The 15141-nt window shown below is 26.4% G+C and overlaps 1 protein-coding gene across 4 annotated transcripts; it reads left to right on the plus strand.

Moving 5' to 3' along the window:
- Positions 1–423: 423 nt before the first annotated feature.
- Positions 424–13593, plus strand: LOC114119344 (cold shock domain-containing protein E1). Of its 4 annotated transcripts, none has more exons than XM_027980862.2 (13): positions 424–587; positions 3049–4196; positions 4255–4434; positions 4497–4907; positions 5438–5667; positions 5910–6171; positions 7374–7544; positions 8865–8987; positions 9057–9268; positions 9335–9588; positions 9676–9846; positions 9927–10095; positions 10439–13593. In XM_027980862.2, exons 2-13 carry the CDS (start codon positions 3753–3755, stop codon positions 10635–10637), a joined length of 2826 nt encoding a protein of 941 aa, XP_027836663.2. In that variant the 5' UTR covers positions 424–587; positions 3049–3752; the 3' UTR covers positions 10638–13593. The 4 variants fall into 4 exon arrangements, with proteins under 4 accessions (XP_027836663.2, XP_027836664.2, XP_050058437.1 ...); XM_027980863.2 differs by having other exon boundaries at positions 8868–8987; XM_050202480.1 differs by having other exon boundaries at positions 546–587; positions 3912–4196.
- Positions 13594–15141: the final 1548 nt, after the last annotated feature.

Raw genomic sequence — 15141 nt, forward strand, 5'->3', positions numbered from 1 at the left:
CAATACTGTGAAAATTTCTAGCATCTAAGGTTAAAAAAAATTTTGTTAAATACTTTTTTTATATTTGACCCCACATTAAGTTCTATCTAGAAGTTGCTATTAGACATTAATGTTAAAGTTTAAAATCGAAACTTTTTCCCCAAAAAGTAATAATACACAAAATAAAAAAAAATAATTTAAAACACTCATCATTCTAAAATTTATAAAATCATCTATCACTACACTCAGAATTTAAATCATAGGTATACATTGTATATTCGTCTTAATTCTCTGACAGAACTTAAGTTTAACATAAAAAATGTTCACATGAAACCAAAAACATAATATTTTATTAACATGACGTTTTTGTTATTGTTGTTATCAACGGGTTATCGTCGAAGTCACAGAGTGACAGATGTCGCTGCACTCAACGGGGAATCAAAAATACCAGGAAAAAAGTTAAAAAATCGAGGTACGGTTGTCGACACTGTTGGACGGCGCGCGCGCGCTGTGACTTTATCGCGGCGGGAGGGGGGTTGTCGAGCGGACTGACTTACCTGCGGTAAAAATATGTCGAAAACATGTCATCAATGCTCTGCTGTGCCGTGGTAAGTACACCGATTTGTTCTTAATTTTTTTTTAACTATTTATAAGATATGGGAAACGCTTTCGGCCCGGGCTCGGCGTCGCGTCCTTCCGCTACGAGTGCCGCAACTAGCCAGTCAGCGTTCCCGGGACAGAACCGTTGTTGGCCATTATCCTCGTGGTTTCGGTTTTTGGGTCCTGTTCCGGGTACCCTTGACCAACGTATGCTGCGGCCATCGTTGTTTCCGGTTTTTGGCCGCCGTCGATCCCGGTCCGCGGGTTTTCGAGGGTCGTCCCGTTCTCGCTTTGAAAATGACCCGGAAGTCTGGGCCCTTATGATTGACAACCCTTTATCCAGGTTTCCGGGTATAAAAGTAAAAAACAGTATGTGTTGTTTTTTGTACTGTTGATTTTCGTTTCGCAGTGGCTGGCGCCCGATCTTCACTTAACTGATAAGGGAAATTGTTCTCCGGACGTTATGTTTGTTGTTGTTATTACTATTGTTGTTGTTGTTGTTGTTGTAATCGTCCTACAACCGTGATGAAGTCGAAGTAGGCCATACTATTTTTTCTAGTGGAATTTCATTATTTTTAAGACTTCCGCTCCCCACCCCCAAGTCGATAATTTTTGTTTCAAAATTCAATGTTGTTCGTTTCTGTTTTCTCAATTCAAAACCTATCAATTTATTGCAGCCTATGCACTTAACGTTTTAGCATATTTTAACAAACATTTATTTTTTAGTTTCTTCGAACGTGTTCTTGCAATTTTGTTGCTAATTGTAATTTTTTTCTCTCGTAAGCCTATAATTGTTTAAACAGAACCCAAAATATTTTTGATTAAAAACAAAAAAAAAAACATAAAAAAATGATTTGGATTAGTTTTATAAAATCTATTATTATGTTAAGAAAGTTGATTTCTATTATATTTACAATATATTTATCTGTTTTGGTTTGTAACAAAAAATTATTCATTCATAGTTTCCAAGGTACTTTCAATACATTTCAATATCTAGCAATATTGTATTAATTAATGATTACTATCAATTAATAATTCATTTGATATTATATTTTTTGTTTTTGTTTTATTTCTGTTGTCAAATCAAATGTGATCCGATTAAATGAATCAAATTCTCAAAACTGTTCTAATTCTTTTGTTGAAAACCGTTTAAATATGTGAATTGTTATGAAAGTAAGATGACCTATTTCTGCATTTACAACATTAGTAAAATTAATTAATTTTTTTATTGCTCTAAACAGTTGTTACAAAAGTTCCCTGAAAACTTTATTTAGATATTTCTCATTGTTAAGTTATCTACTGATTTATTTTAAGTTAAATTATTATTTTTAAAGTATAATTACCAAACATAATCAAACTAGGAATTTGTATTAAACAATGATTGATTATTTATTTGTGTACATTAGTTATTTACTTTAACAAGATATGATTGAATTAAAGCCTTGTTTAAATTAAATTACTTGATGATAATTTATTTGTATATATATTACCTAATAACAAAATAATGTTATTATATAAGTTTAGATACTTAAGAAGACATACCTGCATGTGTTGTGTCTGTCTTACACAAGTACAACATAGACAAAACGCATTTACTCCATCTGAGAAGAACTCCCCCAATTTTGATTCTAGAGTAAATTCACCTATTATAAAATTGAATTGTGACAATATTTTTGAGGGCAAGACGCTGTATTTCTTTTAAAAAAAATTTAAATTTTGAAAAGTTAAAGGTCATATTAAAATGCTAACATTTTTGCTATTTCTTAATGATATAATGAATGTTATATTGGGAATCATGGTAAAAATGCAGGGTTTCGTTCTCAGAAATATTGTCACAATTCAATTTTATAATATGTATACCTACTCTAGAATCAAAATTGAGCGAGTTCTTCTCAGACTGTAAATGTGTTTTGTCTATATCATACGTGTGTAAGATGGAGACAACACATGCAGGTATGACGTTCTCTTAAAGATAATTAAATAGGTAGGTGTTAAAATTTTGCTTGCTGCTAAAAATTTATCATCTATTTAAATTAAGTGCATTTAAGCTTTGTCCATAATGTATTATTATTATGATAATTATTAAAGTAGGTATATAGTTGAGTGTTATTGCATTGAAATAATTTAATCATTATTGTTTAGTTAAATACCTGGAAACCTGTGGTTTATTTTCTAGTGCTAAGTGTATCCCTGTTATGCACTCAGATTCATATTAGTCGAGTTGTTAGTGGTCTGAAAGTTATCAGATAAGCATTATAAACATTTAACATACAAGAAATTAGTTTTGGAAATGATCATACCCATTGATTAATGTTTTGAGACGCTTTGTTGAGAAATATAAATTTTTCCCTGGGGGTAAATTTGATCCCACCATAAAAATGTGCATATTTCATTAAAACTTGAATTTATTTAACAATTTAGTTTTCATCATATTTCATGATTGTAATTTTATTATTTATTTTTTTTCAGCTTTCAAAACTAGGCTAAATTAGTTTTAGTCTTAATCACAATTAATAATTAAAAAAATTAGAAAAAAAAAGTAATACTTAAATATTAAAAACAAAATTCTTACATCAACTTTATTCTCTTCTTCGCTGTACGTTCCTTCAACTATTAGTCATCTGAGAAAACGACATACTGCAACATTACCAGCAAGCATTGTGACAACTATCAACTGAGAAATCTTTTATTGTTTAAATAATATTTAATTGAAACGTGTGCTGTGTATTGTAATGAACCAACCGAATACTTTAGAACTGTCTATTTTATAACAATTATTATTAGATTTTTAAAGTAGGAAGATATCTTTTTATTATTTATTAAGTTTTTTTTTTTTTTTTTTTGTCTAAGTTAAGAAAAAAGAGTTTTATGTAACAACCATAATTATTTGTGTTCAAACGTAAAACATTTAGGAAAGTCGCTTGACTTAGTCGAGTGCCTTTTTTAGTTCTTAAAAATATTACTGTGATATTGATTTTAATGGTAATAATGTATTATAATATATAATTTAACATTAGGATAATACATTAGATTATATATACATATATAAGCAAAGAAACCAACCACTTTCCCTACTACCCCACTCCTTTAAATCAACTTTATATATATATTAAATATTATATGATCATAATAGTTAAGCATATAAACAAATAACTTAAGAATTTAAAACTAGTATGTCTAACAACTCCCAGTGGAATCTATTTCAATCAAATATGTTGAACGGTAGCGATTCTTCCATGATTAACTTTAAAACCCTCTCGGCATTAACAAATTTAAACAATTACCCATCATCGAGATCTTCAAATCATTCACCACCAAACTATAATTCACAGTCAAGTCAAAATTTCCCTATGCCATCACAATATCAGTCGTCGCAATTTCATCAAAAGGATTCGTCAATGAATAATATGTTTAACAACGGACTACAGTCATCAAACTTTGATGTATTTTCTTCTGATAACACTGCACCTGTGAGTCGATATCCTCCGGCTGGCAACGACATTTTTGGTGGACATGACACGGCTACTGCGAGCAGTTCGAACAATTCCAATTTTTCGAATGAATCATTTGGTAACAATCAAGGTGTTAGGGAAACTGGAATTATAGAGAAACTTTTGGTATGTATAATTACTGTTCTAAATTGTTTTTATATTAATTGACTCTTATTATTTTCAGCATTCTTATGGATTTATTCAATGTTGTGAGCGTCAGGCAAGATTATTCTTTCATTTTAGTCAATTTAGTGGCAACATTGAGCATCTTAAAATTGGTGATCCCGTTGAATTTGAAATGACTTATGATAGAAGAACTGGTAAACCCATTGCTAGCACTGTTACAAAAATTGCTCCTGAAGTGGTAAGTTCTTAGTACTAATATTTATAACTTTTAAAATTAATCAGGTAAATATTATTCATTAGGTATTAAGTGAAGAAAGAGTAACTGGTGTAGTAACAACAGAATTGAGAACTGAAGGTTCGGGCGGTGATACGCAAGGTCGAATTAGTTATGAAAATCGAGGAGAGTGTTTCTTTCTCCCTTACAATAAAGATGATGTTGAAGGTAATGTCACTCTTAGAACTGGTGATCAAGTAAGCTTTCAAATCGCAACAAATCAGAGGGGTAATTTGGGAGCTACACATGTCCGCTTAGAAAATCCAGTACATCCAGTTAAATATCAGGGAGTTGTATGTTCTATGAAAGATGTTTTTGGTTACATCGAACGAGCTGATATTGTAAAAGAAATTTCATTTCCATTTACTGAGTTTAAAGATTCCTCCAAACCTTTACAATTGGGTGATGATGTGGAATTCATTATACAAACACGTAGTGTAAGTAAATTGAATATATTTATTTGAATATAAGTATAATTTGTGTGAATTAAAAAAATAACCATAAAACAAAATTCTGTAGTTAAAACTCAGTATGTAAATATGAAAAATTATTGCTTGTTTTAGAAATTGTATTTGACCATTCATTCTTCTAAATTAACACTTGGGTTTTGAGTTATGTTGATTATTTATATGAAAATGGTTAATTGTATCTAAATTTAGGAACTTTAGTTATCTAGTTTTTCAAACTTGTTCATAGTAGATAGTTTAAATAGTAATTTTCAATGTGTTATAATTTTGTTATTATATTTGTAATTTATTTCAGATAATTTTGTGTTTTGTAGAATACCATGTTTTATTTTTAACAATATTGTTTTATGTTAAATATTTGTTTTTTTTAACAAGAAATGAGTGGCCATTTATAACATTTTAAAATATTTTTATACTTGTATTTGTTTTATTGAACACTTGAGTTTCTATTTTATTTTATTTTACTAATTATAAATTAATTTTGTTTTATTATTTATCAGGGAAAGGAAGTCGCATGTAATATTGAACGTTTACCTCCTGGTTCAGTAATATTTGAAGATATTGAGGATACTGTTATGAAAGGTCAAGTTTTAAAACCTTTAGACAAAACTCCTCAGAGCCATTTACCATCTGAACCATTACCTGGACGTATACGTTATAGAGCACCAGATTATTCTGAAGTTGAAGTTTCATTTGGTGAAAAAGATCAGCAGGGTGATTTTACACTGAGGTAAGTACGATTGATTCAACTTGCTTAAACTTCCTCTTCCTAAAGAATATGAATTTGGAGAATTAATTAGTCTATATCACAGTGTGCCTTACTATTTTAAAGCTGCTATAATATAAAGATTCGAATGAAATGAGTAAAATCAAAATAGCAACTCACAATTTTATACTTGTAGTAGTCTCTTGATAGAACGAATATAGACAAATTATGTATTATACATGTAATGATTTTGTTGATTTTTACAGACATGGTGATTGGGTTGAATTCCGAATTGCAACCGATCGACGAGATCAGTTGAAACGAGCTACTAATATCTCGTTATTACCAGAATCATTCGTAGTTTCTGGTGAAAGAAGAGAGCTTGGTATTATTGCAGTTTTAAAACAAGGATTTGGATTCTTACGTTCTGTTGAAAGAGAACCAAAGATATATTTTACTTTCAACGAAATTTTGGATGTTCAAAGAAAATTGGAATGTAACGATGAAGTTGAATTTACAGTGGCACAAGTAATATTATGAGATTCTTAGTTTATTTGACTTGCCTCTGAACACTCAATAACTAGTTAATATTGATTTTAATAAAGGTCATGCATGTAAAAAATTTCTATACTGTATTTCATGAGCAAAAGTAACTAGTTATTTTATACTACTTCCTACAGTTTGACCTTCTACAAAACCATTAATACTCTGATCAAATATGTATCTTTAATACAACTAATTCTAATAATACATTAATAGTGTATGTCATACAAATGTTCAATATAGATAATTTGTGTTGTTAATTTCAGTATTAAAGTTAATTAAAATGTTATCAAACTTAATTAAAAAAAATATATTTGTATTTTGTGGGCTTTTGTTGATTCTTTTACGGATACAATTATTTAATTTTCCAAATTTCAAACCTGGCAATGTTTCTACATCAATTTTTTTTAATGATCAATTTTGATGTACTGCTAACTGTGCTATAAATTATTACAAAAAGATTTTATCCATAAAAATTGTTTTGTGTAATTATTTTCATTATTATGTATTCTTTTTTTTTTTATAAATTACTCATTTCATAATTGAAATTGTATTCTTTATTCTTTAATTTGTAATTTATCCACATTTTAATACTATTTTATTTATTTGTTTGCTTACTAAAGTAGTTTTTATTTAAGAGGATGTCAGCGCACTATTTGTTTTCTCTCTGGTCCACGTGCAACATAGACAAAACGCATCTACGCAAAATCATTTTTTCTATGGTTTTAAGTAATCTTAGGAGAAAAACATTCATTACATAAAAGATTGGAGAATAATATTTTTGAGGGAATGACATATTGATTTGTCAAAATATGGTCTCAAAACAATTTACAACATTATTTTGTTTATTTTGAAAGTCAAATAACAATAAAATATAAAATCGATATGTCATTCCCTCAAAAATATTATTATCTATCTTTTTTGTAATGAGTGTTTTTATCCTAAGATTACTTAAAACCATAGAAAAAATGATTCTGCGTAGATGTGTTTTGTCTATGTTGCATGTGGACTAGAGAGAGTAAACAAATAGTGCAATAACGTCCTCTTTAAATTAGTAGTTAATAATATTATTATACTTCTGATAAATAATATTAATTAATTTAGATTATGTACTTAATTCAGTTTTTAATTAAATATAAACAACAAATATTAGGTATAATTGAAATATTATTTTATTTTGTCCATAGGATCCTTCATCTTCATTTGGAAATTCTAGACAGAGTGCCATACGAATTAAACACTTACCACGTGGTTCAGTACAATTTGAAGTACTCATTGAAGAAGGATTAGTAGGCATAGTAACGGTTGTAGCAACAGAGATATTTGAACCATCAAGTCCTTCAAAAAATAATGCCCATGTAAGTCACTGATATTGATTACTATATTATTCTAACAAATGAAGGTACTTAGTGCTTTTATATTAAATGAGTAATTACGTAATAAAATTATGTTCTATATAAACATAATAAACATTGTCCTCATTATTTAAAACATGTATACTACGATTGTATATATTTACTTAAAATGTAGTGAATATGCTAGCAAAACAACTTTTTTTCTTATTATATCCTTTCTAATTGAGTTTGAGTTTAAATTATTTTATTTATTGAAAAAATAAAAAAAATGTTAAGTTTTTTTAAACATTACAATTTCATGGAAAATACTACATTTTAGCATTAATAGTTTTTATTTTTTGTGAATAATAAAAATAAATAATGCAGTAATTTTAATGATTAATTCTATTTTCAATTTCAGAAAATTTTAAATTTAATTTATATAATCAACACAGATTTTTTTAGTATGGGAGAGATATTAAAGTGGATTAGTAATAACTAATAATATTAAAAATACTATTCTACTATTAGGTATCTGATAATATAACATCAACACAAATGAATACTTTATATTTTATAAAAACTTTAATTAATGATTCTGAGACAAATCCTATAAATTTAAACCTAATGTCTTTGTAAGCTATTTAAATAGTATTTTATCAGTTTCTTGTTTTCTGTTAGAAAAAAAAAATAAACAATAGTTTATTATACCTATTAAGTACCTGCCATCTTTAGTTTTGATACCTAATCAGATGTTATGTTAAAACATGTCTAATGCCTAAATTAGAATTTAAGCAATTTATTTTAAATGATTTTTAACCAGATTCGCCTAAACACATAGCGTAAAAAGCTCTTCAACTTGTAATTAATATTATTACTTTTTTAGTATATTATTTTTACTTAAGATGTATTTTAAAATATTTAACTTGCAATTATTAAATTCCTTGAGTTTATTCGCTACTCAATGTATCATTTTATTAATATTTGATTTTTATTTATGTCATAATACAGTCCAATTAACATATAATTCTATTTCCTACTTTAATTATCCACTATTTTTCACAGACATAAAACAATTGATGGTAATGCATTATTATCAGTAATTCAAATATTATCTTATTTGTTATTGCTATTACTACTGATTATTTTAATGAGTAATAGTTATTTTTTTTTTTTTTTACTGCCATACAAATACTTAAACTATCATTTGATTGCCATTATATTTAAGCAATTTAAGTAATATTCTTGATAATTTAAAGTTTACTAACACACTAATTGTTTTTTTCTTCATATCATTGTATGTTTGGTTAAAATATGCTTATAATATATTATTAATTATTTTAGCAGTTTGACGAGGTTACATATGAACCAGGAGTTATCACTTTGCACTCAAATGGTGTTAAAAGAACAATATTGTATAATGTCAAAGACTGCAATGGCAAATATGTACCAAGACAAGGAGATAAAGTAAACTATTTTATTGATAGTTGTTTAGCAACAAATTTTTTATTTTTGTGTTTCAAAAATTACTTTTAGGTAAGATTCAATCTTTATCAAATTAAACGCAATAAGGAATTAATTGCGATGAATATTCATTTGGCCTCAACTGTATCAAACAATAATACACGTACGTCCACTGACGAACAAAATCGAGCAGACATAAAATATGGTTATATTGCTGCTCTTAAAGATGGGTTTGGATTTATCGAAACTATAGCACTCGATTCCGAAGTATTTTTTAGATATGCGTAAGTAGAATTAATTTTATTTTCAACTTAATGTCAATGTTCTAATCATAATTAACTATAATATAGAAATTTGAACGAACCAAGCGCATCTCTTGAACTTGGTATGGAAGTAGAGTATACATTAAGTACCAGGAATACAGGAAACGGTGGGAGCTGTGCATCTGCTGAAAATGTTAGGATTTTACCTCCAGGCTCTATTAGTGACAACTGTGAATTACTTCAACCAAATGTTATTTTGGATGGAGTGGTTTCTCGTCCATTACGATCTGTAAATCCAGAGCAGACAGAGTATGCTGGTATAATACAAGAAGTACCTACAAGTAAGCTTTGTTTTTGTATATATGTGTGTATATTTATATATATAATTGTATATTAATATTGTGATTATTAATATTTTTTTTATATAGCCGAAGAGGAAAATATTTCACAGTATGAATTTGGAATCAAAGGTTTAATAAATAAAAGAGAATTGTTACAAGTTGGAGATCCTGTACAATTTCAAGTTGACTCAAAAAATAGAGCTGTAAATATAATTGCAATTAGAAAGAAGCAAAGAGCTCATGTTGATGCTATTAAAGGTTTGATAGAATTTAAAATATAATTAGTTACTAAAATATAATGAATCTATAAGTTATTTTGTTGATTTTACTTTTTTTAGGATTATTTGGGTTTTTAACTCATGAAGTTGAAGGTGGTAAAAAACTATTTTTCCATACATCTGAAGTAACTGATGGAATTAAATTAAACCAAGGGGATTTAGTGGAATTTGTATTAGTTGTTAATCAAAGATCGGGAAAATCATCTGGTTGCAATGTCACTAAAATCAGGTTAGTATTAAATTAAATAATTTACACTTTTAGGGTTTGGTATTTAGTATTTAGTATTTACTTGTTTAGTATATTTGTACTACTTTAATTCAATGGTTTGTTTATTATGGGATTTTAATTTGCTGTAATCTTCTTAAGTTTCAGTCTATTATTCTCATGATATTAGTATTACGAAAACTATTTAAATCAAATAAAAGTAGTATAACATTATAAGAGAATTTAAATTCTAATTATTCAAATTTATTATTGTAAAGGAGTTTGAAAATTATATTTATATAATTACTTAGTTGCTTATTATTTAAAAATTGTGTATTACATTTCGGCTCTTTATTTAAATTTTTAGTTCTGCAGAAAATTCTCCGCCTAAACAACCATCTCAACGTCCAGAACATTTGATTAACCGCATACGCACCATATCTGTAATAGATGATGGTTCACCAAAATTAGTAGTTATTCGTCAGCCTTTAGGTCCAGATGGATCAAAAGGGTTTGATCCGAATGCTCGTAAACAGCACAATCCAGGGCAGCTTATTGAAGTGTAATGCAGTTTCACATCTTGAGTAATTAACATTTGACTACTATTGACTTATTTCCCGATTCACATTTCTATCATTATGATTATATTACTATCAATTTTATCTTGTAATAAATAATGAGCTTCCAACTTGTTGATTATGAAATTACTAGTCTTGGAGAATAGGTCATCAACTTAATTGTAACCAAATGTTTAGCATTTAATGTATTCAAACTAAGTCTTACAAATGATTTTTTTTTTGTGAAAAATGTAGCAATAAGATAACAGGTTATTAGTTTAAATATTTTATAACATTTAATTAATGTTAGTTATTAGAAGGCACATATATACACCTTAGCAACTTAGATAAGTAATTAAAAATGTCAAAAACATTTTTTTATTTAATATTTGTAATATTCCCAAAAACTCCGATATATCAAAATTAACTTCTTTTACTGTTTTTGATTTTAACTGTGATGACACTGGTTATTAATCAGTGTTTAACATGTTATTAATTTGTTCATAAAAAAATATGCTTTTTCACTGCTCAATCTCATATTCATAGTCAAAATAACTGGTTTTTATGATCAATATATATATATATTTATATATATATATCACAGTTCTTGGGTTGTTCTAATTTCTCATATTAATTATTTGTAACTTCTTGAATTTCGATCACTGAAATTAATATTTTGTAAATCATAAAAAAAAAAATCAAACAGATATCTATAAATATAACAGCATAACATATAGTGTTATAGTAGTAGTGAAAGAGACTTTCAGTATAATATCTTTATTTAAATTTTAAAATCACATTCTGTTCCTAACATAGATCTCCCTATTTTCAGCACCGTATACATTAATAATCTCCCTCCTGCATTTTATGTATATTTTATTTTAGTTGGATGCATTTAAAACTAAATCTATTAATTATTCCACTTAATGATTTGAGTAAACCATATAAATATGTTATTAACAACCTAAATTGTGCCTTAATATTTTACAAAGCTATAAACCACACTTGTAGTTCAATAAATTTCTTATATCTATATATATATATATGGTGTGTATTTATATACATATATTATATTTTATTATTTTTTAAATATTTGCAAATTATTGATTACATATTTGACTGAGGTTTTTTTTTATACATAAGTATAATTATTGTATAATAGACATTTTTCTGTTTAATTTGTTAATAGTAATAAAAATAACCTTTAATTTTTTAAATGCATCCAATTATTGAATATGCTCACAATAACTTAATTAAATTAGCTTTTATTCTGTTACTTTAAATCAAATGTAATAATCCTATAATCGTGAGCAAACCTTAAATTTTCCACATTAAGTTTACTAGTTTACCTTTACTCAATAAATAAAATTTGATTTCATAATTAATATTAATTAGCGATTGTAAATACAAAACATTTTGCAGTATCTTAATTAATAATAAAATTAAACTTAAAAATTAAGGTTCAAATACACATACGCGTTAACACTAAGTCATAGTATTTAAGCAGATTTTTTTTATTATTATCAACACATAAATACTCATTTATTATTTTTTTTTCTAGTACAAATCTTATAAGTCTTGTCTATTTATTATAATAATCATTCAGGCAGTGTTTTTTCATTCCACATTGTTTTTCATCACATGACTATACTCACAGTTAATCTTTCGAGCTTTTAGATTTGTATAAGCATTCGCTTAAAAGAAATTTAGCTATACAGGTATGATGACATACATACAAATTATGCCAAACATAAACTAGTATAAGACGTAACTAAACTGTGATAAATTATGAGTATGAACTATTGTAATGTATTTTAATTGTTGTTTTTTTTTTTTTTTTTTATTTGAAAAAAAATAAGGCATGTAATATTTTGTATTTGTTTTTGTCTTGCAATTTAAATGCATTCTCCCCTTCCCCCTCCCTCCCCCCCAAAAAAATTATTGAAACGTAAAAACAATAATGCATTGTTTTGCAAGATGAAAACTTGTACAATATTGTAAACATGATTTTTATATTATATTGTAAATATATTATATTATAATAAATATTAATGATGTAATATTTTTGAATAACGTTGTAATCATAGTAATAATGGTTACTAAATTTATTAAATGCACTAAAGTCTATAATTAATTATTATTATACATTTAGTATAAATGGTGTTTGAAATTGTTAACTGGACAGTTTGCAAACTCTAAAATTATTCAGCAACTATTCGATATCTATTTATATATGTGCAATTTGGTTCATTATTATTTTAATGTACCAAAATTAATTTGCCTTAAAAATATATTCTATATTATTCTTCATATAAAAGTATTAATTATCATAATATTTTTAATTAATTGTCTTACTTATATTAAATATCTATTTGTAATTTAAAATTATTTTAATTTGCTTTATACAATATAAGAAAGCATTTATATAATATTCAATATAATATACTTAATTGTATTTTCAGATTTAACCAATAATTTTTGCTGAACAATTTTAGTATGCTAATGCACAATTTTTTTTTATGTTCGGTTAGATATATTTAACTAAATTGTATTTATTAACTTGAGGGATCAGGAATATTTTAAGGTTACATATATAGCCTTTAAATAAAAATGTACGTGTATTTTAAGAAGATTAAATATGTAGTATTTAAGTAGCATGAGTTATTGTGAGCATTATCATATTTATATATGTAGTCAAGTAATTATAATTTATAACATAGCCTACTAATAGTACAAGTAGATCATGAGATGATTATTATAATTATTATTAATGTAATTGCAAAGATTATAGGTAGCATTACATGTTTTTCCGGGTTGCTTGTGAACTATAATAACATATTACCAAATAAGACAATTATTGACAAAAATTGTTAAAGACTTTTCTGAAACACTAGGGAAAAATAATTAACTCGCTGAAACTGTAAGGCTGAAAAAATAACAAAACAATTTGAAACAAATAATGAAATGTGTTTTTATTTGAAAAAAAAATCCTTTACTCCTTGTAAAATCTTGTGTTACACAAAAAAATAATGATTTAAATGTTTAAAAAATTAATTTTATGTTTTTTTTTTAAACAATTTTAATGTGTTACAATGTTCTAATACTGTTAATACTGTTCCATTATTTTTCAGGTAAGTAGTATGTACTGTTATTTCTTACTAAGTTAAGTTTGTGGTTAAAAATACTCATATAATTATTTAAATATAATATTAAATTTAAAAATGTTTTTTTTAATGTGTGTAAAGTTAAATGTTGGCAAAAGCATCATTTTTGGAGCTAAAACTTTAACTTAAATGTAGAAGATTATTTCATTTTATTAAGTTACCTTGTTAAAAAGTTAAGTTACACAATGAGTAACATGTTTTTTAAAAGTAATCTATAATTTAATGAATTAACATTTATTCTACCATATATATTACCAACATTAGATTAAAATTAACATTGATTAAGTATATTTAATCAATGGTACTATAAATGTAAATTATTCTTTTTACTAAATTTTAGACTGTTGAAGCATGAGTTAATTATATATTTTCTAGATTGTATCTCCAATTTTCAAAGCTGGGCAAAGTGCAAGTAATAGTTACTCATTAGAAAATTTAGTAGGTACCTAGCCGACTGGATAATATATTTATAATCGGTCCTTTATGTTTCTTAGGATGATTTATATTTGTCTTTTGATGTAAACCCTGGCTGTGGGCTATTGATTAGTAAATTGGTATCTACCTTTAAATTCTTTAAATTTGTTTTTTTTTTTACCTATTATTAACTTTTAACTAAAGTCTATAGGATTATTTTACATATATTACCTAATACCTATATATTGATATGTAATATTAATTACATATTTAACTTTAATGTTAATCCACTATGACTAGGTACTCTTTCAGAATTGATGTAGGATGATATGTAAAAACGTATTTTGCTATGAATTATGTGTGTATTAACAGCACATTAAGTTTTTAAAAAGTTAAATAGTTTTAATATAGAGGGCCGATAATAATGGGCATGATACTTTATTATACTTTACTTTTTGCTCTACTACCCAATTTATGTTTACTATTTGTCCAGTTGTTCAGGTTAACAGTGATTGGCGTTAGCAATAGGTATGCCAGAACACCAGGAATTTACGGTGCCTGCCAACAACGAGTGACGACATAGGTTTGCAGTGTTATTACCAAATATCCAAATGGGTAGGTACCTCCTACTTACTGACTATTGTAGAATATCGCATTTTGCGAACACAACACATTTTGTTGGCAACATAAAACAAAATCGGTTATACGATGATACTATTTTAATCTATGTGCCTATCGAGTGTTTCCTATCGGCTATCACATATATAATATAAGTATGATATACTGTTTATTACTGTTTACTATTTATTACTGATTATGCTGTACCTACTTATATTTAATTTAATTAATTAAAATTATTAGATTTTTAAAACAATTTTTTTAAATAATTATGAATTATTTAGTATTCAATTAGGTAGTGAAATTTTATGAATCAA

This window comes from Aphis gossypii, chromosome 3 (assembly GCF_020184175.1).
Source record: "Aphis gossypii isolate Hap1 chromosome 3, ASM2018417v2, whole genome shotgun sequence".
Lineage (NCBI taxonomy): Eukaryota > Metazoa > Arthropoda > Insecta > Hemiptera > Aphididae > Aphis > Aphis gossypii.

Coding starts and splice junctions, on each gene's coding strand:
- LOC114119344 (XM_027980862.2), top strand. CDS start 3,753: ATGTCTAACAACTCCCAGTGGAATCTATTTCAATCAAATATGTTGAAC. Junction 4,908..5,437: donor TCATTATACAAACACGTAGT/GTAAGTAAATTG, acceptor ATTATTTATCAG/GGAAAGGAAGTCGCATGTAA. Junction 5,668..5,909: donor CAGGGTGATTTTACACTGAG/GTAAGTACGATT, acceptor TGATTTTTACAG/ACATGGTGATTGGGTTGAAT.